Source organism: Microtus oregoni, unplaced genomic scaffold, assembly GCF_018167655.1.
Source record: "Microtus oregoni isolate MIOR12 unplaced genomic scaffold, Mior012 000055F_ref0000237, whole genome shotgun sequence".
Lineage (NCBI taxonomy): Eukaryota > Metazoa > Chordata > Mammalia > Rodentia > Cricetidae > Microtus > Microtus oregoni.
Window position 1 is genome coordinate 13,943,483 of NW_024543831.1, and position 22,643 is coordinate 13,966,125.

At 40.8% G+C, this 22,643-nt stretch overlaps 1 protein-coding gene across 1 annotated transcript in view; it reads left to right on the forward strand.

The window, feature by feature from the left end:
* Positions 1–22,643, forward strand: part of Sin3a (SIN3 transcription regulator family member A) — a 56,787-nt gene that overhangs the window by 25,062 nt on the left and 9,082 nt on the right. The window contains exons 9-18 of the mRNA XM_041638406.1: positions 888–977; positions 4,355–4,473; positions 5,046–5,256; positions 6,098–6,214; positions 8,541–8,779; positions 10,319–10,502; positions 11,578–12,151; positions 14,558–14,727; positions 21,072–21,245; positions 22,414–22,506. Of these exons, the coding sequence (XP_041494340.1) occupies positions 888–977; positions 4,355–4,473; positions 5,046–5,256; positions 6,098–6,214; positions 8,541–8,779; positions 10,319–10,502; positions 11,578–12,151; positions 14,558–14,727; positions 21,072–21,245; positions 22,414–22,506 (1,971 nt within the window). The remainder of the gene's footprint in view (positions 1–887; positions 978–4,354; positions 4,474–5,045; positions 5,257–6,097; positions 6,215–8,540; positions 8,780–10,318; positions 10,503–11,577; positions 12,152–14,557; positions 14,728–21,071; positions 21,246–22,413; positions 22,507–22,643) is intronic.

The following is a 22,643-nucleotide window of genomic DNA, read 5'->3' on the forward strand; positions in this document are numbered from 1 at the left end:
CCTGGTGTTCTCCTAATGGTACTCACATCTCTAGAATGCTCGGTTCTTCTAATGTAGCTAGGCTGCCCTTTCACCAGTAGCCTCTCTTAGGCTTTTTGTGCTGCCAAGTCTCAGGTTCTCTACGTGACCCCTCTAATCTTAGGGCTTCAGTTGCTACTCAGCTGCACCTTCATGTAGCCTCTCCCTGTTTTCTTATGCTTTCCAGTAACACCTGGAAGACTTTGACACATGACCAAATTTGACTTCCACTTCAAGGTGTGACCTTGGCTGCCTCTAGCAGCAGCTTTACCACCTCAGTGAGCCTGGTCTCTTAATTGCTGCCAGTTTGTCTCCAGCTGGCCATCATTAGTCGTCAGTAACGCAGAGGTTTCACTTGAATGTGCGTGTGCCCACTCACTCTCACAGGCGCTCGCTCTCTGTCTCTGTCTCTCTCTCGTTTTTTTAGACAAGGTTTCTCTGTGTAGCTCTGTCCTGAACCACAAAGTCTTAATTAAGGACAGCAGATAGCTCCAATAGAGTCTTTGAACTTAACCTCTGAACTTCACAAACCAGGCTTAAGTTATGGTTTCAAATATTCAGGATTTTCTGAAGGTAACAGAGGCAGGAGTATCCTAAGATTAAAGCCAGCACAATTTAATTCTAAACATTGGTCACATTAATTCTAAACATTGGTCACAAGCGGGAACGTCTGTGAGCAGAGTGATCTAAAAGCCTTTGATGGAAAGAAACTGTCAAGAAAACTAAAGTAGAAGAAAAGGATATGATAGAAATTTGTGGATGAATTCTCATTTGTTCCATGTTATTAGTAGTAGAGCTATTCTAGCAAAATTAAAGAAAATCACTCTGTGTTTGTTTTTGTTTTATTTCTTCTTCTTTTTTAATTCCAGAAAAAACCCAAACTGCTTAGTCTAAAGGAATCTTCAATGGCAGATGCCAGCAAGCATGGTGTTGGAACAGAATCATTATTTTTTGATAAGGTAAGTAATGGGTAACATTTGATAGTAGTTGTTAAGGACGATCATCTGATCTCCAAGGATTTGTTTAAAATATGTCAACTGATGAAGATTTTTTGGTATTGTTTAATTAAAGAATTAAATATTGTATTTTAATTCTTTGATTTTGTTTTATTTGGAGACAGAATTTTTTCTATATGTAACTTAAGTTGGCCTTAAGCTCACCTTGTAGCCTAGGCCTTCAGCTCCTGATCCTTCTTTGGCCACCCAAGTGCCACCGCATAATAGCCCACCTGTTCTTTTTTTATTTTTTATTTATACACACACTTTTTTTTTTTTTTTTAAAGTGAGGATCTTAACTACATCTCACTATGTAGTCTTAGCTGGCCTGGGATTTACTGTGTAGAACAGGCTGACCTCAGATTCATAGAATTATGTCTGCCTTTGCTTCCCTAGTGCTAGGAAACAAGGGTATATGCCCCCATGCCCTGTTTTCCTAGACTGGTTATGGAGCTCAGAGGCTCAGACACACACACTAGGCATGTTCTCAGCAGTTGAGCTGCAGAGCTTTAAGTGACTTGTAATCTAGTTATTCTGCCACTTCCTGGTGGTACAGGAGTGAGAATTCTCTTACATCATCACCCAGATTTGCCTCAAACTTGCTCTGAAACCAGGGATGAGTTTTAACTACTATTCTTCTTCCTCTGCTTCCTAAATAGGCTATAGGCACACACTACTATGCCTAGCTTGAGAATTCTTGACTACTTGAATGTTTTCAAAGATCTTAAGTGTTTTTATGCAGTAGCTAGAGTTGAAGTTTCTGGTGGACACCATGAATTTTATTTTAGTTTGACTATTTCTGTATTTGATTCTGTCCTTAGAGCGAGCTGATGATTAGCAAGCAGTTTCCATCAGTAAAGTGGACAGTTGACAGGATTCTCACAGGACCTCTGGGTGTTGGCAAAAAACAAATTATTTAATGGTTGCATTAATGATAGTTCTAGATAGTTGTCTGTCTCTGTGTCTTCAGGAGCTCTCCTGATGAAGGATAATGGTATTAGTAGTACATTTTTTGTAGATATGTGTATGTATATATACATAGATATATACAATTAAAAGTATGTTTATAGTAACTATCTCAAAGTTTCTTTTTAATTCACTGGAAAAAGAAATGGTTAACGAATGACAAAAGATTTACTGTGCATTTATCATTTAGGTTGAGTGACTATCATTAGGGCCTGTTGGACAGTTTAAAAGCTAATACATTAAAAGGAAATAAATGGCATATACTACAAAAAGTGCAGTCTTCTTTCATCTGTAACATTAAAAGTTCATATTTCAGAAGTTGGGTGTAGTGGTGCACACTCACTCCTAGCCCCTGACAGACAGAGGCAGGAGACGTGCCACAAATTGTCAGCCAGCCTGGGCTATGCAGTGAAATCTTGCCTCAAAAAATAATTTTTTAGGGGCTGGAGAGATGGCTCAGAGGTTAAGAGCGCTCATTGTTCTTCCAGAGGTTCTGAGTTCAATTCCCAGCAACCACATGGTGGCTCACAGCCATCTGTAATGAGATCTGGTGGTCTTTTTTGGCCTGCAGGACACATGCAAGTAGAATGCTGTATACATAATTAATAAATAAATCTTTAAAAAAAATAATTTTTTAGTAAAAAGCCTTTCCTATCAAGGTTGTGCATCTGTGAATTCCAGTCTGTTCTGTGTAGTGCCTGTTTTGTGCCTCCTGCTACATAGGAGGAGGAATCTGAACAGACAAGTGTGTTGGTAAGTCCTAGGCATGCAGGTCCAGAGTGCTAACTACCGGCTTTTAAAACTAACACTCCAGACTTACCACCTCATTTGGTAGTTTTACATTTTCTGTAAGCTGCTAAATATTTTAATTTTTGAGGCTTTTAAAATGTTAGTTTTCAATTCTGTAAGTAGGATAATAGCCTAATATGTGTATGTGTAGGGGGGGCGGTTTGTGTGTGCAATCAAAACATAAATGTCTGTCCTCATCTTTCACCTTACTTTGAGGCAGGGTCTTTTGCTGAGCACCATTGACAGCTTAAGGTAGCTGGCCCTGGAGTTCTAGGGAATCTCCTGTCTGCCTCCTGTAGGTGTGCTGGGATTACAGATCGTACACTGCTGCGTCTGGCTTTATGTGGTCTGCAGATCCCAGTTCTCTCCTCAAACTTGCATTCCAGGTGCTTTATTCATTGAACCATCTCAGTTCCTTGTTTGTTTGGGGTGTGTGTATACACTTTTTCATGTGTGAGTCTGTTTATACGCATGTGTGCATATCTGTGTGTGGAGGTCAGAGGTCAGTGTTAGGTATTGTCTTCAGTTGCATCTCTACCTTATTTTTTGAGACAAGGACTCATCGGGAACCTAGAGCTCACTGATTGGCTACACTGGATTGTCTGTAAGCCTTGGGGATCTTCCTGTCTCTAATTCTCCATAGCTGGGATTACAGTTTTGTACTGCTTTGCCTAATTTTTTATGTGGGTGCTGGGAATACAAACTGGTCCTCTGCTCATGGAAAAATCCCTTAGCCATTTGATCCATATTCTCAGGCTTTTTCTGTTGTTGCTTTTAAGATTTAATTATTAGGTGTATATATGTGCCTTTATGAACTCCTCTATGCCACACATGTATAGGTGGTTATGAACTACCTCATGTTTGTTGGGACCCAACCCTGGGTCCTCTGCAAGAATGGGAAGAGCACTTTTAACCACTAAGCCATCTTTCTAGCCCCCTCAGCTCATTTTTGGTTTTTGAAGCGAGATCTTGTTGCACCTCTGGCTGGCCTCAGGAGCAGATTGGTCTTGAAATTGTTCCTGCTGCCCCACCTCAAGAATGCTGAGATTCCACACATTGAGGAGGAAGAGTATCCAGAATTTATAGGCTATCCTTGGCTATATATAGCAAATTTAGTGGTCTGCCTCTGCTATATGACATCATGCCTGAAACAAAACCAAAAAAAATTTATTAACAAGAATATGAAAACTATTAATAAAAATTCCTGTAAATATCTGTTAGGACGGGCTACTGAAGCTTTGTAACTGTCATGGTCTGGAGTAGCAAACATTTGAGAAGGTATTGTGCATGATCTCATGATTTAATTATAGAAAATTCTAAACACAAGTAAAATTAAAGAGACTAGTGAAACGACCCCTTGTGTTCTCACCATCCAGTGTCAGTGGTTCACATGTATTCCTATCGATTTTAGGCTGTTTAGAGACATATTACAGTGTCTTTTTTTTTTTTTAGGGTGATTTTTCTGATTGTATCTAAACAAAGTAACATTGATTCCTTTGTAAATATCAGATTAAATTTACCCTATTAAAAAAATTGATGACCCTGATTCTACTTGTAATTATTTTTCTTTTGATTGTTTCTGTAAGGTCCGAAAGGCTCTTCGGAGTGCAGAGGCCTATGAAAACTTTCTGCGCTGTCTGGTTATCTTTAACCAGGAGGTGATCTCCCGGGCTGAGCTTGTACAGCTGGTCTCTCCTTTTCTGGGGTAAGTGAGGTGAACAGCCTAGCACTTCTGATATGACAGTACAGAGACTGTGAAGGCATGTAATAGACAAAGGTATTTGAGTTGCCACAAAGGACAGTGCCAGAAGGGGCCTCATGTCTTCTAACTTTCAGGATGTGTGTGGTGGCACAGGCCTTTAATTCCAGCACCAGGGAGGCAGAGGAAGTTGAGTTAGACAGAGAGATCCTGTCTCAAAAACAAAGAGAAGAAAAGTGTTGACAGCGTATCAGCTAATGATGCAACAGTCATGGTCTCTCGATTGTCTGACCAGCACTAGATGTTTATAGACACTGATCACCCAGGCTTTAGAATCTTGATTATATTTGCCGTCCTGAGGATTATATGCACAGTGAAGCAGCATTGAGCCAAAGAATGGCTTCTTAGTTTCTTACTGTCTTGTTGGAGAGCATTATTATATGAGGAAAGTGGAACCTAACTAACTAAAGGATGCTTCTCAGGGAGAAAATAATTGTCTCTGGTAGCAGTTGTGATGTTGTTCCTCATAACTGCATCCTGCTTCAAATTGCTTACCAGTTTTTTGTTTGGTTCTTCAGGAAATTCCCTGAATTGTTTAATTGGTTTAAAAACTTTCTGGGCTATAAGGAGTCTGTACATCTGGAAAGTTTTCCCAAGGAACGAGCTACAGAAGGCATTGCCATGGAGATCGACTATGCCTCTTGTAAAAGATTGGGCTCTAGCTACCGAGCCCTACCAAAAAGTTACCAGCAGCCCAAGTGTACAGGACGGACTCCTTTGTGTAAAGAGGTAAGGGTCAGCATTGGATCTTCAGATTCTTCAAAAGAGCGTAATGATAGTACCAGGGCCAGAATTTTTTAAGTTTTCATTTATTTGGTTGATAAGTGTATAAGAATGTCAGCTGTGGTCTGCTTGTGGCGAGCAGAGACAACTTGTCAGCTCTTTCTCTCCTACCATGTGGGTTCCCAGGTTCAGACACAGGTGGTCTGATCTGATGACAAGTGCTCTTACTTATCTGCTAACCCTGTTACAAGAAAGGCCAGCGTTTATATGAATTGTGAAAGCATGTACCTTCTCTTTTTTTCAAAAGAAAACTTTTAATCAGAACTTTCTTTTTTCTTTTATCAACTAGGTGTCTTAGCTTGGTTTCTAATGCTCTAACACCATGACTTGGGCAAAACTGTCTGGCTTGTGCTTCCCACATCACTGTTCATCACTGAAAGAAATCAGGCGAGAACTCAGACAGGGCTGGAGGCAGGAGCTAATGCAGAGGCCATGGAGGGGTGCTGCTTACTGGCTTTTTCTCATGTCTTACTCACCTGCTTTCTTGTAGAACTAAGGCCAGCAGTCTAGGGATGGAACCATCCATAATGGGCTGGGCCCTTCTTCATCAATCTTTAGTTAAGAAAATAACTTACAGGTTTGCATATAGCCAGGTCTTACTCCTCTTATGAAGGTATTTTCTCTCAACTGAGGTTCCCTCCTTTCAGATAACTCTAGCTTGTGTCAAATCGACATAAAGCTAGCCTGTGTTTTTTCAAACTCTTTGTAGCATTGTCTTTTTATTGAGAGTGTTTAATTACCAGTAAATTTTTACAAGCTTTTCTGCCTCCTCTTTTTCTATCCAAAGGTTTTAAATGATACCTGGGTTTCCTTCCCATCATGGTCTGAAGACTCCACTTTTGTTAGTTCCAAGAAAACTCAGTATGAAGAACATATTTATCGTTGTGAAGATGAACGATTTGAGGTATCCTCTTTTGTGATTTGAAATTTGGGGAACAAGGAAGATATAAATGAAGGGGTATTTAAATACTGTGTATGAATTAACTTAAAAAGATGGGTCTGGAGAGATGGCTTAGTGCTTAAGAACACTGGCTGATCTTCAGGAAGATCTGGGTTCAATCCCCAGCACCCACATGGCAGCTTACAACTGTCTGTAACTCCAGTTCCAGGGGATCTGACACCTTCACACTAATGCACATAAAATAAACTGAAATAAATTATTTTAAAAAAAGATTAAAGAATTAACCCTAGTGGTACATGCCGGTAAGACTTAAATCGTAAAGGTAGTCACTGGGATGGGTAGATCTAGAATGAATGAATCGGCTAGCAGAGATCTCCTATTGTAGGAAGAGAATTTCTGAAACTAGGCTCAAAAAACATCTCCATTATCAGATGACATTTACTAATACCACACTGAAAGGAGTTAATTGTGTTTTGCATGTATGTATCTGACTTAGTATATTTATTACACTGTGTTGACTGGGCCTGCTTCTTTAGATCAGTGGGAGAGAGCTCATTCCCTCTGCAGAGCAATCATGCTGTCTCCCTGGTGACTGGTGGTTGTCATCTTTCCCCCATCTTAGTTACATTCCTATCACTGTGATAAAATGCCATAACCGAGACAACCTGTAAGAGGTTGGTTTAAATCTTCAGAGGGTAAGAGTCCATGTGGTGGAGGGGAGCAACAACTGAGAGCTCTCATATTGGTCCTGAGCCATATCCAGGAGGCAGAGAGAATCATATTAGTCTTTTGAAACCTAAAGGCTCACCTCCTAGTGATATACCTCCTCCAATAACACTGCACCTTCTTATTTTTCCTAGACAGTTTTACAACTAAGGATTAACTATTTAAATATATGAGCCTATTGGGGCTATCTTCATTCAAACCACCCCAGGCCTGGAATTAATGACCTGATTAGTCATTTCAGAAAACTAAATTGTATTGTTAGTTTCTATGGGAAGTTTCATTCAATCATTCATTTTTCAACAGGGTTAGCCCTGGCTATCCTAGAACTCTCTCTGTATACCAGTCTGGCCTTGAACTCAGATCTACCTGCCTCTGCCTCCTGGGTGCCGGATAAATGTGTACACCACCACACACCACCACACCTGGCTTCTATGGGAAGGTTTTTTTTTTCCCTGTTTTTTTTTTTTGTTTTTTTTTTTTTTTTTTTTTTTTTTTTAGTTTAGTTTTTCGAGACAGGGTTTCTCTGTAGCTTTGGAGCCTGTCCTGGCACTAGCTCTTGTAGACCAGGCTGGCCTCGAACTCACAGAGATCCGCCTGCCTCTGCCTCCCGAGTGCTGGGATTAAAGGCGTGCGCCACCACCGCCCGGCCTTTTTCCCTGTTTTTTAAAAAGTTTTATTTATTATGTATACAGTGTTCTGATTGCATGTATGTCTGTAGCCAGAAGAGGGCACCAGATTTCATAACAGATTGTTGTAAGCCACCATGTGGTTGCTGGGAATTGAACTCAGGACCTTTGAAAGAGCAGGCATTGCTCTTAACCCGTGAGCTATCTCTCCAGCCTCTATGGGATGTTTTTAATCAACTGAAAATCATTTTTAAGCAAGGGCAATGGAGTATAGCTATAATCCCTGGGAAAGGGAAGGCAGAAGGATTTAAGAATTTATGGTCATCCTCACCTGTATGGACAGTTGAATGCCAGTCAGGGCTTCATGCTAACCTGTTTCAAAAGGAAAGGATAATCCTGAATTTGTTGCTATTGGATGTGAAGCAGTAACTTAATGTTTAAATCTTTTAGACATATTTAATACCCCCAAACTTGTTAATCTCATAACTGTCTTTTGGGATTGTTTTCTTATACATTAGACCAGATATAGTGGCTCATATTTGTAATCCCAGCCTTTAAGTAGCAGAGGCAAGAACTTGCCATATGTTGAAGGCCCGTCTAGTCTATATTGCAAGTTCCAGGTCATACATTGTAAGGCCTTGTCTCAGTACAAACAAAAGTGTAAGGAAATATATCAGTAGAGTAGACTTCTCTTAGGTCCCACTGGCCTGTGGTCAGCAGTGCTAAACAGTGTGTGGAAGTTGTGATAGGTGTGATGACTGTTGATCACTTCATGTGCTTCCAGAAGACAGCTTTATGAAAGTAGTAGGTGCCATTGTTCACATGTTACTATAGCGAGTCTTACGTGGCTTGTATAGACACCATGACTCCAATCTCAAGGGATTTGACACTCTCCTTATTCTCCCAGCTCTGCTATGTTATGGTTTTGGCCTGAGCACCCTCTTCTGTTCTGTTCTTTTGTTTTGTTTTGTTTTAAGCTTGATGTAGTTTTAGAGACCAATCTTGCAACAATCCGGGTTCTGGAAGCAATACAGAAAAAGCTTTCACGCTTGTCTGCTGAGGAACAAGCCAAATTTCGCTTGGATAACACCCTTGGGGGCACCTCAGAAATCATCCATCGGAAAGCACTCCAGAGGATATATGCCGATAAAGCCGCTGATATCATCGATGGTCTGAGGAAGAATCCCTCCATTGCCGTTCCAATTGTTCTTAAAAGGCATGTATCTTCTGGCTTTTGTGTGTCTTCTGAGAGGTTCAGTATCCTATTAAATAGGGTTTTGATTTTCCACGTGCTTTAGAGTTTCAGTTTTCTTCCTTAGTTGTTTTACTTTGGGGACAGAGTAGAATGGTGGAACTTGGTTAAGGGTTTTGAATCCCAGATGGAATAAATGTTGACAGGGAACGGATGAGGATGAGAGATGCACCTCAGTGACAGGTGTTTGTGTAACACCCATAAGTCCCTGAGTTGTTTCCTGTGCCAGAGAGAGAGTGAGTTAGTGTATGACAGTGTGCTTTGATTTTATATTTGAAGGTTATGTTTTAGTTTTTGTTTCTCAGTAGAGGAGATTGAATTTAGGACCATTTGTGTAATATGCTTGGTAAACAAATGTTTTACCATATCCCAATCTGTGTGTGCGTCTGTGTCTGTATCTGTATGTACTTAAGAACTTTGTTTTGGAATAACATCTCACTATATTGTCCAGACTGGCTTTGAACTTGCAAACTTCTTCCTTCACCAAATGCCCTCTTTGGGACTTTGGATTTCATTAGCTCAGTAAGCATTCTGAGTCATGACGTAGAAGCAACTTCAATGTTGGCTTTAGTTGGACAAGGAGAACTTAGTTTTTTTTTTAAAAAAAATTATTTATTTATTATGTATACAATATTCTGTCTATGTGTGCCTGCAGGCCAGAAGAGGGCACCAGACCTCATTACAGATGGTTGTGAGCCACCATGTGGTTGCTGGGAATTGAACTCAGGACCTTTGGAAGAGCAGGCAATGCTCTTAACCTCTGAGCCATCTCTCCAGCCCCGAGAACTTAGTTTTCAAGAAGATTTTTCGGAGCCATATGTGGCTCATGCTTATAGTCCTCATGCTAGGGAGGAAGTTTGCTGTAAATTTGAATTTGATGTTAACTTGGTCTACATTGTCAATTTCAAATCATGCAATGCTTCAAAGTGAGTCCTTGTCTCAGAAACTGCTCCATGCTCCCTCATGGAGACCTCATTGATGTTACCATTTTTTTTTTCTTTTTTCCTTTTTTCCTAGACAGGGTTTCTCTGTGTATCCTTGGCTGTCCTGGAACTTTTGTAGGCTAGGCTGGCCTTGAACTCACAAAGATCTGCCTGCCTCTGCCTCCCAAGGTCTGGGATTAAAGGCATCTGCCACTTCACCCAACTTTCACTCAACTTTCTCAATACCCAGGGTAGGAAGCCAGGTGTGGGTTCTCGTTCCTAAAATGTCATAAATGAGGAGGTGGAAGACAGAATTACTGTAAGTTTGACCACTTGTGTGGTCTGTATAGCATGTTCTAGGCCAAAACTTCACAGTAAGACTTATCTAGAAAAACAAAATCGCCCCACTTTCCAAAAAACCTCATTTACGTAATACCAATGATATTATGCCTAGTATCAACCATTGATCAGAATTTGCATAGGTTCGAGTTTACATCAAATAATATAAGCCTGGCATATTTCCCATTCCTACACCTTCTAAATTCTCAATTATTATTTACATTTTTCCCACCCTGCTAAGGTTGAAGATGAAAGAGGAAGAATGGCGAGAAGCTCAGAGAGGCTTTAACAAGGTGTGGCGAGAGCAAAATGAGAAGTACTACTTGAAGTCTTTGGATCACCAGGGCATTAACTTCAAACAGAATGACACCAAGGTCCTGAGGTCTAAGAGCCTACTTAATGAGATTGAGAGCATCTATGATGAGGTAAGCTGGGTGAGCTACATCTCCGTCAGCTTTGGTCTCTGTGTTCAGCCTGGCTTTCACTCTCCAGTCACTGAGAGCTGCTGATTCTTTCTTCTTGAGTAGAGTCCGTCATAACTTTTGATTCCTAGTCTACATCTTAGACCTAAGACTCGTTGTTACACTTAGTCCTTTCTCTAGTTTCTTAATTTATCATTCTGGTTTCAGTTTTGGTCCCCTTCCCCCCACTTCTCCCAACAAATATCTTGTGTCTGTGGAAACCCTCTTATCTACCTCAGTTTAAAAAGTGTTGGCAATCCCTGTTACTCTGCACACTTACCGGGAGTGTAAATAGTACTAGGAGCCAAGAATCGGGTAATAGAAGTTGACCTGTCTCAGGAGGTAGGAGGCTTTCTAAAAGTGAATCTGAGTTTCATAGAATAAAAATAGTAAGTGAACTTTTTCACTTAATTGTCTGTTTGACCATGTTAACCTCCATGTGACAAACTCCACCCTAATATTTTTATATCACTCATAAGTGCTAATCTAAAATTTTAAAGACTGTTCTTTTAAGTCTTCAATATCTGAAGGTACCAATCTTTTTTTTATCAAGCCACAATGACCATAGTACCCATGAATATTTGGAAGAGAGATAAAAATTAAGCTAAGTTCCTGTATTTCAGATTGGGTAGCCACTATTATGTATCTGTCTGTCTGTTTTGAGATGGGAATCTCACTGGATAAGCCCAAACTGCTTAGCATGTTCACTTTTTCTGTCATAGCCACCCAGAGGCTGGAGTTACAGGCAGTGCCAGTGTGCCTAGTTCTCACTATGGTTCATAATATAATGTGCTGCTGGTGTAGTCTTTTGTTTGTTTGTTTTTGTTTTTCAAGACAGAGTTTCTTTGTATAGCCCTGGTGATCCTAGAACTTGGTTCTTAGCTTTTTAGACCAGGCTGACCTTGCTTAGAATCACCTGCCTCTGTCTCCTGAGTGCTGGGATTAAAGGTGTGCTTCACCACTGCCTGGCATTGCTGATACAGTCTTGTAAGCTTGTTGCTGTATACATGTCACAATGGTTTTGTGTCTATTCCTTCAGAGACAAGAACAGGCTACAGAAGAGAATGCTGGCGTACCTGTTGGCCCACACCTTTCCCTTGCCTATGAAGACAAGCAGATACTAGAAGATGCTGCTGCTCTGATCATCCATCATGTGAAGAGGCAGACAGGCATTCAGAAAGAGGACAAGTACAAAATCAAGCAAATTATGCATCATTTCATTCCTGATCTACTGTTTGCTCAGAGAGGTGATCTCTCAGATGTAGAAGAAGAAGAAGAGGAAGAAATGGATGTGGACGAAGCCACGGGGGCACCTAAGAAGCACAATGGTGTTGGGGGCAGTCCCCCTAAGTCCAAGTTGTTATTTAGTAACACAGCAGCTCAGAAGTTAAGAGGGATGGATGAAGTATATAACCTCTTCTATGTTAATAATAACTGGTATATCTTTATGCGACTGCATCAGATTCTCTGCTTGAGGCTGCTACGGATTTGTTCTCAAGCTGAGCGGCAAATTGAAGAAGAAAACCGCGAGAGAGAGTGGGAACGGGAGGTGCTAGGCATAAAGCGAGACAAGAGTGATAGCCCTGCCATACAGCTGCGTCTCAAAGAGCCTAGTGAGTGCTTAGACTGTTGGCTTTCAGAATGTATGTAGGTTGGATGACTGGCTTCAAGGCCTCATGAAATTTGCAGTTGCTTTAGTTTGGTGCTAGGGTTTATATCATACCTCTGCAACTTAATTGGTTGTGTAACCTTCCTTAAACCCATGAACCCATAAATGAACCAATACAATGGAGGCAGTAATTGTTACTTTATGGGGTTGCTTGAGGGTTAGGGAAGGATGTATACATAGCACCTTGTGTAGTCCCCAGTTTCTGGACACATGGGTCCATTGTTAGCACTGTGGAATGTGAGGGATGGGTGATTCATTGGCAGGTTAATGAGTAGTGTTTCAGATGAGAAGAAATGTCATAGTTCATTCCATTCCATAACAATATATAAATTCCTCATTATTCATGCTTATGGCAAATAGGAAAGTTCCTAGATGTGTGTTAGCAAGCTTCTCTTTAATGGGCTTCATGGCTCATTCTGATATTTTCTAAAGAAGAATTGGGAGTCTAAATGGTGTGAGACACAGCAGAGGAATAAAGAAGATTAAAAAAAACCAAGGGCTCATTAAAGAAGCTACCATATGCTTTGTGCCATGCTGTGCTGCATGCTTCCAGATAACGGTTTCACTCTTCAGTTATGTATTTAACCTATGAGCCAGACGTCTCCTCCAGGCTTCCCTTCCGTGAGCTTCATGAACTAGTAAATCGGAATCCTGGGTACAACCCTAGCTTCTTATCTTTTGAACTAATGACACCAGGAATCTCTTTGAAAACCCTTTATCTGTATTAGATCTAGCTTGAAAGTAATAATTTTGGGGCTTAAGTGTGGTGATTCTTTCTGTATTGGTAGAAATTACAAATACAGTGGCCAAATCTGGGCTTGATAACTGTCTTAGCCTGACCTAGACTGCAATGTCTGCTCTTCAGTGATCATCCAGACCTCATCTCAGTTACAGCTGTGGCTACAAATCTATGGTTTGGACTCCACTTTATCCTACATATTTCAGAGGCTGCCTGTCTCTTTCATGGGCTTAGAGAAAGTGATATTCTGTGATAGAACTCCAGCCAGTAGCTTGTTGTAAACAGCAATTGTTCGTTTTGCCTGTCTATTATAAGATCCACCCAGTTTTTCTTAAGTGGATCTTCCTTTGTTTTCCCTTACAAATTTGGTGGCCAGTTAATCAACGAGAAGAGTTCCTTTTGTGATTAACATTTTTAATGAATTTTTTTATTGAAGTGCAACATATATGAAAAAGGACACAAAATTTTTTGTATGAGGTGGTGCATGTGCAGTGAGGCTAGAGAACAGGGAGTGTCCGTTAGTATTTTGTACCTTACTCCTTGAGACAGGCTCTCACTGAACCTGGAGCTAGGTTGGTGGTCAGGACACCCTAGTGCTTCTCTTTTCTTCCCACCCCGCAGTGCTGAGGGTACAGGTGATCATAGCCAGGTTTTTATATGGGTTCTGTGGCTCCTTTTATGTCGGAAGTGTTCTTACCCACTGAACCATGTCCCCTGCCCCACAAATAGAATTTTACAGCTCTATAAAATTTTCTATACTTCATCATTAAAGAGAACAAGGAAGAGAATAAAGCTAAGACCCAGTAACAACCTCATGCCCGCCCCCCTCTCTATTTGAGACTCTCCTGCTTCAAAATGCTCACTGTCCAAAAACTTGTTATGTAGTCTATGTTGGTTTCAAACTCTGAGAAATCCTTTTGCCTTAACCTTCCTCAGGTATAGGCATGTGCCACAATGTCCAAGATGAGGTTAGTTTTTGAACTCTGCATAAATGGGTGCTAATTAGTAAGTTTAGGCGACCCCATTCCTTGTGCCCTGTCCTAGCGGCTATCTCTTTACTAGTAAGATTCATCCCAGCTATTGGTTGAAGTGCTGCATGTGCAACAAGTACAAATCATTTAATGTCATTAGTTAGATACAGCATTGCAAATCCTTTTTAAACAAGAAGACATTTATAAAAATCATATAAGTTCATTCATAGGGGTCTTAATTTGAATAACTGTTCTGTGGCCAAGAGGTTTCGAAGTGCTAGCTAGCACTTTTCTATGCTTTACTTTTCATTGAAATAGCTTTATGTGCAAATATCCCCCTTGAGAAATGGTTCTGTGTAAGTGGGGGAGCCAGCAACTTGAAGGACCCTCTTGGGATATTTGGCTCTCAGATGACATAGAACTCAGCAGTGCGGTCAGTCTGTGTTGGAAGTCACTGTTCTTGGATGGCCAGTGCTGGTGATTACAGTCTATCAGATTTCATTTCTGTTTCAATTGGGTTGAGTCGTATCTGGTATTTGTCTTTTCAAATGGTGTATAGATCAGCTATGGGATTCCCTGCTCTCTGTCCTTGAGCTTGTCTTAGCAGAGTAAGGTCTTACCTATCTCATCTTTCCTATAGTGGATGTTGATGTAGAAGATTATTATCCAGCTTTCCTGGACATGGTGCGGAGCCTGCTTGATGGCAACATAGACTCATCACAGTACGAAGATTCACTGAGAGAGATGTTCACCATTCACGCCTACATTGCTTTTACTATGGACAAACTAATCCAGAGCATCGTCAGACAGGTGAGAGGGTATGGTGGAGCCTAGACCACCAAGGGAAGGTGTCCTTACCTGAAAGTGGGTTAGGCAAACAAAAAGCAACATTTCTATGGGGAAAGGAAAACAGCTTAACCATGTAACTGTGTTTATAAATTATAAAGGAAAGGACCAATTTTAAGGGAAGTAGGTTGTGTGGCTTTTCCTGGGGAGACAATGAACAAACGTCTCTTTACCCCTTATGATGCACTGACAACAAACCAAAGAAATAGTTCTAATCAAGTCTAGCTTGCTGAACTATTATGTTTATTGTGGTTACTTAATGAACATAGGTAACCCAAAGGCAGCCACATCATTGAAAAGCCCAAAAGCCCACTATACACATTCCAGCATGGCTGACAATTCATAGAAGTTCTTGAATTCTGCCAGTTCCTGAATAACCACGCTCTATTATTCTATATTTTACCATGAGGCTCATGACTTGTTACCCCACATCTTGCTTCTCTGGTAGCTGCTGGTGTCTCCCAGACTTTGCCTTCTTTTTCTTTGTATCTTTGGATCTTCCACTAGCTATATTCTGTCCTGCCATAGGCCAAAGCAGCTTCTTTATTAACCAATGGTAGTAAAACTTATTCACAGTATATAGAAGGGTATCCCACATTACTTTTTTTTTTTTTGGTTTTTCGAGACAGGGTTTCTCTGGTTTTGGAGCCTGTCCTGGAACTCCCTTTGTAGACCAGGCAGGCCTCGAACTCACAGAGATCCGCCTGCCTCTGCCTCCCGAGTGCTGGGATTAAAGGCATGCGCCACCACCACCCGGCTATCCCACATTACTTGTGCACAACCAGAAGGCAGCTTGACCTATGAGAGAATGTCCTCTCCCCAGATACTGTTACTACTTTTATGAGAGGATTAGAAATTCAAGGTATTTCTCAGCTACATTCTAGGCCAACCTGGGATACATGAGACCTCATTGTGTATTGAGGGGTGTTATTCTATGTTTTTATGTTTATTTACTGAGCCTTGTATGTTTTATGTTCTTCCCAAGTCTGATGTTTCTGTTCAGAGGAAATAACTGGACAACATCTGTTTCTCCTGTTAACAAAACACAGCCTTGGATTTGGATCATATATTGTTCTGTGTTGTAGTAGTGTGACCCTCCTTAGAGCCTGTCCTAATGGCCATGGATAGAGTACATAGGGGTTCACCTAACATTTTTTTTAATTTATTTATTTTTTATTTATTATGTATACAATATTCTGTCTGTGTCTGTGCTCGAAGGCCAGAAGAGGGCACCAGACCCCATTACAGATGGTTGTGAGCCACCATGTGGTTGCTGGGAATTGAACTCAGGACCTTTGGAAGAGCAGGCAATGCTCTTAACCTCTGAGCCATCTCTCCAGCCCTCACCTAACATTTTTTAAGAAGAAAACATAGATGTAACATTGCCTTCTATTTGCCTTATTTAATATTAGAAGTCTTTTATAATGCTCTGCCTACCTCAATTATCTGAGACTGTGTACGGTTTGTAGTTGCTTTTACATTTTATTCTTGGGAATTTTAAATATGTGGAGTTGTTTGTTATAGGATCTCACAATATAGCATTGGCTGATCTTGAGCTAGTATTATTTCTGTGTCAGCTTCCTGAATACTGAGATTACAGGTGTGAGATGCCACACCCAGCCAATGTGATTCCTTCTAACCGTGTTATCCTTCTGACAGGGAGGTCTGTCATAGGTTTTCTGCTTCAGGGTTAGACTTCATACTAGTATTTGAACTCCTAGGGGATCAGAGCACATAAATGCTGTGATCTAGAAAGATAGAAAAAGCAAATTCTACCCTGGAATCCACACTGCTACAGTAGAGGAAAAGGCCGAGAGTTCCCTTGAGGAAAATACTAACTGTTGCAAAGAACCCTTGGTTTATTCTTGGCTTTGGAAGGATACCGGCCTCTGAATGCTCACAGAATCTTGTTGGGATGGGTGAAGAAAGCTGCATGTATCTGAATCTTGTGTCTTGCTGAAAGTTGTTAGTGAGACATCTCTGAAAATTGAAAAGCTCCTCGGCCTTCCCTTTAAAGGGGTCTGTCTTGTTGGTGAGTGATAGTCAGCTATACTCATAATTTGAGAGACAAATCCCTATTGAGTTCTTAAATGTATATAAATTACCAGCTCTGTTTCCCCCATATATATTTCTGCTTCCAAGCTTACTATTGGCTGTAACTAGGAACAAACCGTTTTTCATAGTACTAACCCAGTATTTTTAAAAGAAAGCTGATAAAATTAACTTTTTATAAGCCCCCGGTTAATGTTTGAAATAGAATTAATTTACTTAGCAGAATCTGGTTATGAATTTGTGTGGTTAACACTATCGGTATACTTTTACAAACTGGAGAACAGGAGTTTCCTTCAGAAACCCAAATTCATGTGTCTTTAAAAGTGTATTCAAGCTGGGCGATGGTGGCGCACGCCTTTAATCCCAGCACTCGGGAGGCAGAGGCAGGCGGATCTCTGTGAGTTCGAGACCAGCCTGGTCTAGAAGAGCTAGTTCCAGGACAGGCTCCAAAACCACAGAGAAACCCTGTCTCGAAAAAACCAAAAAAAAAAAAAAAAAAAAAAAAAAAGTGTATTCAAGCTTCTTGTCTTAGGGTTTTATTGCTGTGAAAGAGATACCACAACCACAGCAATTCTTTTTGGTTTTTAGAGACAGGGTTTCTCTGTAGCTTTGGAGCCTGTCCTGGAACTCACTCTTGTAGATCAGGCTGGCCTCGAACTCACAGAAATTCACCTGTCTCCCAAGTGCTGGAATTAAAGGCGTGTGCCACCACCGCCCAGCTTTTTTATTATTATTATTATTTTAATTTTTTTCAAGACAGGATTTCTCTGTAGTTTTTGCTGTTTTGTATTTTGTTCTGTTAGATTGGGCTGGCCTTGAATTCACAGAGATCCACCTGCCTCTGTATCCCAGTGCTGGGATAAAAGGCTTGCACCACCACTGCCCAACTCATAGCAACTCTTATAAAAAGAAACATTTCATTGGGGCTGGCTTACAGTTTCAGAGGTTCAGTCCATTGTCCTCATGGCAAGAAGCATGGCAGCGTGTAAGCAGACATGGTCAGCAGGCAGCTGGTCAGATTGGTCAGCAGGCAGCAGCAGAAGACTGTATTCCATACTGGGTGTAGCTTAAGCAAATGAGATCTCAAAGCCTCATTCCACAGTGACACACTTCTTCCAGCAAGGCTACCCACACCTAATAGTGCCACTCCCTATGGGCCAAACATTCCTGCACATGAGTCTATGGGGCCATTCCTATTCAAACCACCACACTTGTCATAACTCTTCAGGGAATAGAGAGTTATTTTTTTATTTATTTTATTTTTTTTACTTCTTGGTCCCCTGGAGTTCAATTCTGGTTGAACAAGTTTCAAGGTCAGGCCATACATTCGTCTTACCTTTTTCAGGTTGGGACTTTAGTTAGCTGAATTGATAGAGTTAATTCCCAAGCATACATGAAGCCCTGGGTTGGATCTCCAACACTCCATAAAGTGGGTATTGTAACATGCTTATAATCTCAGCCGTTTGAAAGAGGAGGCAGGAAGACCAAAAGTTGGTCATCTTCAGCTATATTATAGGAAGTTCAAGACCAGATTGATACATAAGACCTTGTCTCAAAAACAAGGAGGGGTTAATTCTTAAGTAGGCAGTCTCAGATCTCTTATGATAGAGCTCAGATATGTCATAATGTGAGGACCTGACAAGGGAAGCATCCCTTTATCCTTGAATCCTCATTCTCATGTTTCTCTGCATTAGACATAAGCCTTCTCCAGCCCTCGAGACTTCAGCACCTCTGGCCTTGGTGCTGAAGCTTTTCAATGCAGGTGTTTCTCTATTTAAAAAAGAAGAAAAATTACTTGTTTAAAAATAAAAATGAATCCTCAAAACTATCCCTACAACATTTCAGGTTACTAGATGAATGTCTTAACGTGGGTGTGAGTATACTTGCTGCCGGTTGTGTCTGGATTTATAGTTTTTCCTTTTCCAAAGATTCTGAGAGGCCAGAAACCTAAAAGAGGATATGAATAGGGAGTCAGTCCACTTTAACAAGGTTTAAGCCGGGCAGTGGTGGCGCACGCCTTTAATCCCAGCACTCGGGAGGCAGAGGCAGGCGGATCTCTGTGAGTTCGAGACCAGCGTGGTCTACAAGAGTTAGTTCCAGGACAGGCTCCAAAACCACTGAGAAACCCTGTCTCGAAAAACCAAAAAAAACCCAAAAACAAAAAAGGTTTAAGCCAGCAGGGTGAGTCTTCATGGAACAGAGAGTTCATGTCTTAGATAAACTTTTACCTTGCTCCTTTCTCCCCCACTTAAAACTTGTGAAGCTTTTACTGTGCTCCCAGGTCAACTTCAATGGTAATGTCCAGATCGTTTATACTTCACAAAAATCAGATCTTCCTAAAAGTAGAATGGCTTGGTGGCTATGACAGCATAAGAATGACTAAGTAAAATAGATAAATCAATATTGAAATTATCATTTATGCTTTCTGTTTCTAGGGCTTGGTCAGTTAGGTGTTAGGGACTAAACTCAAGGCCTTGTCTTGTTAGGCAAGCCCTCTACCACTAAGCTATATATACCCCAGTCCTAACATATTTTTCTCTGGTATTTTTATGGGTAGGGTTTCATTTCACTTGTGAGAGTTACTGTTTTTACATTTATTTAAGTATTTTGTATATTATGTGTCATGTGGATATGTGAAGGTCAGGGGAATAGCTTATGGGTGTGTGTTCTCTTCTTCCACCATGTGGATTTCAGGGATTAAACTCAGGATATCAAGCTTGAAGTCAATCAACTTTACTCTTGGAGTCATCTAGGAGAATTTTGATTTCATAGTAAGATTAGTGAGGAAAATCAAAACAAATAGTGGGGTGGGGATGTTGCCCATTATTGAAGCAAGCACTTGTCTAGCCTGTGTCATGGTCAGGGTTTGCCCACAGGGTGCATTAAAGGTTCAACTTTCTAGGGCTGTTAACATAAGCCACTAGGTCTAGTAAGCCTCCTGCAATCCTCCCTTAAGAGAAAGGTTAACAGTTTTCAACCACATGATTAAGGCAAAGGGTGTAACCTTTTATGGTTCTGGGTTTAATTTAACCCAACCTTGGGGGTAAAAAAAATTTAAAGAATTAACATGCACAATTTAAGGATTATACTTCTGCCAGGTGTAGAGTGGCCAGTGGACTGATGGTGAGAAAGTTGGCCTTGGGTTAGGAACTTGACTTCTAGTTTCAGCTCTGCTCATTAGGTGAGCTCCTGGGGGGTGAGGAGAAGGGTCTCTACATAGCCCTACCTGTTCTGGAACTCACTCTGTAGACCAGACTGGTCTTGAACTCAAAAGTGATCCACATACCTCCCATACCTCTGCCTCCTGAGTGCTGGGATCAAAGACATGGGCCACCCCACGTGGCTTATACAGCAACCTTTTTGTTATTGTTTTGTTTTTCTCTTTTTTAAGACTGTGTTTCTCTGTAGCTTTGGAGCCCGTCCTGTAGCTCTTGTAGACCAGGCTGGCCTTGAATTCACAGAGATCACGCTTCCCGCGTGCTGGGATTAAAAGTATGTGCCACCACCACCTGGCCATACAGCAACTTTTTCAGTTTTAGGTTTTGTACAAGGATTAGGAATCCTGCTGGGCGGTGGTGGCTCACGCCTTTAATCCCAGCACTCGGGAGGCAGAGGCAGGCGGATAGTTCTCTGAGCTACCTCTCCACACTCCAAGTCTCATAAAGTTTTATTATTTAACAACAACAAAATAAAATTCTTACAATAGGGCTTCTTTCCTATTCCAGCCTGTTTTCCAAAGTATTTGTGGATTGGATAAGAAATATATGTGAAAACAAAATTGTAAATAATTTAAAAATACATGGAGGTGGGGATACAAATTATGGAATCTGGTATGGTGGTACATGTCATAATCCCCAAACATGGGAAGTGGAGGCAGGAAAATTAAGACTTTAAAGGTTATCTTCAGCTACATAATAAATTTGAAACCAGCCTAGACTACATTAGACCCCGTCACGAACAAAAACAAAAGCCAGGCAACTGCAAAACATTTTGTAAAAAATACTTGGGTAACATTTTATTTACTCTGTTAGGAAACATGAATGGAAAACATACCATTGAGACTTGGTTCTGCTTTATATATATGTGAGTTTTCTTTATGAAGTGTTCATAAAGGCAGGAGATCCTGACTTGGTTCATTTCCATGAGCATGATAATGCTTAACTTTGTAATTAAAAAAAAAAATGCCTTTAAGTTGAATGGCTAGAGGATAGGAAAAGAGCTTTCCTCGCTCACCACTGGTCTGTTCTTCGTTCCAGCTACAGCACATTGTCAGCGATGAGGTCTGTGTGCAGGTTACTGACCTTTACTTGGCAGAAAACAATAATGGAGCCACTGGAGGCCAGCTGAACAGTCAGACATCAAGGAGCCTTCTGGAATCAACATACCAGAGGAAAGCAGAGCAGCTTATGTCAGATGAGAACTGCTTTAAGGTAGGAGCTGCTACTGAAGCTGATCTCTAAAACCAAGTCTCCTTTGGACAGTCTACTTCGATCCTTTCCTGCCATTCATTCGCTCACTCACTTGTGTTTGTGTGTGTGTGTGTGTGTGTGTGTATGTATGTGCGCAGCAGGAGCTGTACACTATACAGGTTTTGTGCCCCTCCCCTTTTTTATATACTCTGTCTCATTGGCCTTGAGCTCACTGAGTTTATTTTTTGGGTTGGCTGTCTCTTCAGTGCTGTGCTTATGAGCCAGAGTTGTGCATAAGTATTGGGAATCAAACCAGATCCCCGTGCTTCTTTGGCACCAAGCATCTTACCAACTAAGCTGACTGTCCCAGTTACTTTTACTGCATTTAAAACAAAACAAAACAGTAAAATAAACAAAAAACAAGCTTCCTTAGTCTCAGCTTTTAAAAAATTACAATGCTTTGTAAATATTTTTTGGAAAATGTTTATGTGTAAAAATCAATGGACCATTGTCCTGCTAGCCCAACCGAATATTCTTTTTAAATTTTTAAATTTGTAAATTTCTTGCGTGAATACCATGTTTACATCATGTCTACCCCTTTCTTTTCTCCGTTCAATTTCTCTTGTGTTCCCTTCCGACTTGCTTTCAGATTCATGGCCTCTTCTTTAATGTTCACTGTCATGTATGTATACAACCCACGGAGTTCATTTGGTGGTGTTCATATGTACATATATTTAGGACTGACACCTGGGGTAACCTATCGGGGCTTGTCACTGGAGAAAATAGGTTCTCCCTCTCTCAGCAGCCAGTGACTACCTGTATCTCTTCATCTAATAATGGTGGGCCTTTGTGAAATTTCCCTTCCACGTTGGAATATCAGCTCATGTCATGCAGGTCTTGTGTAGGTAACCCTATTTTTGAGATTTCGTGAATGTGGCTTCCGTGTTATGTCTAGAAGACACTATCTCAAAACAGATGTCTTGGTCTTCTGGCTCTTAAAATCTTTGTGACTCTACTCTTTCCTGAGCCTTAAGCATTGCAGATATATCAGCAGCTTTTCAATAGCCTCATCTTTTTCTTTGGTACAAAATCTTATCATTTTAATGCCTTTCCACCGACATTATGACAGTCTAGGTTTATAGCCTTGGGAATTTTGTTTTATGTGTTTACGGTCTTCTTCTGTTTTCAGCTAATGTTCATTCAGAGTCAAGGCCAGGTTCAACTGACCATTGAGCTTTTGGACACAGAAGAGGAGAATTCAGATGACCCTGTGGAAGCAGAGGTATGGACAAGTATATCTCACATAGAGCTTGCCTAGTTGCTCTGAATTCCGTAGCTCCGTAGGGTTTCTGTGATTATGTTTTTAGGATTTACTTTTTATTTTATTTTACTTATTTTTGAGAGAGGGTCTCTCTGTGT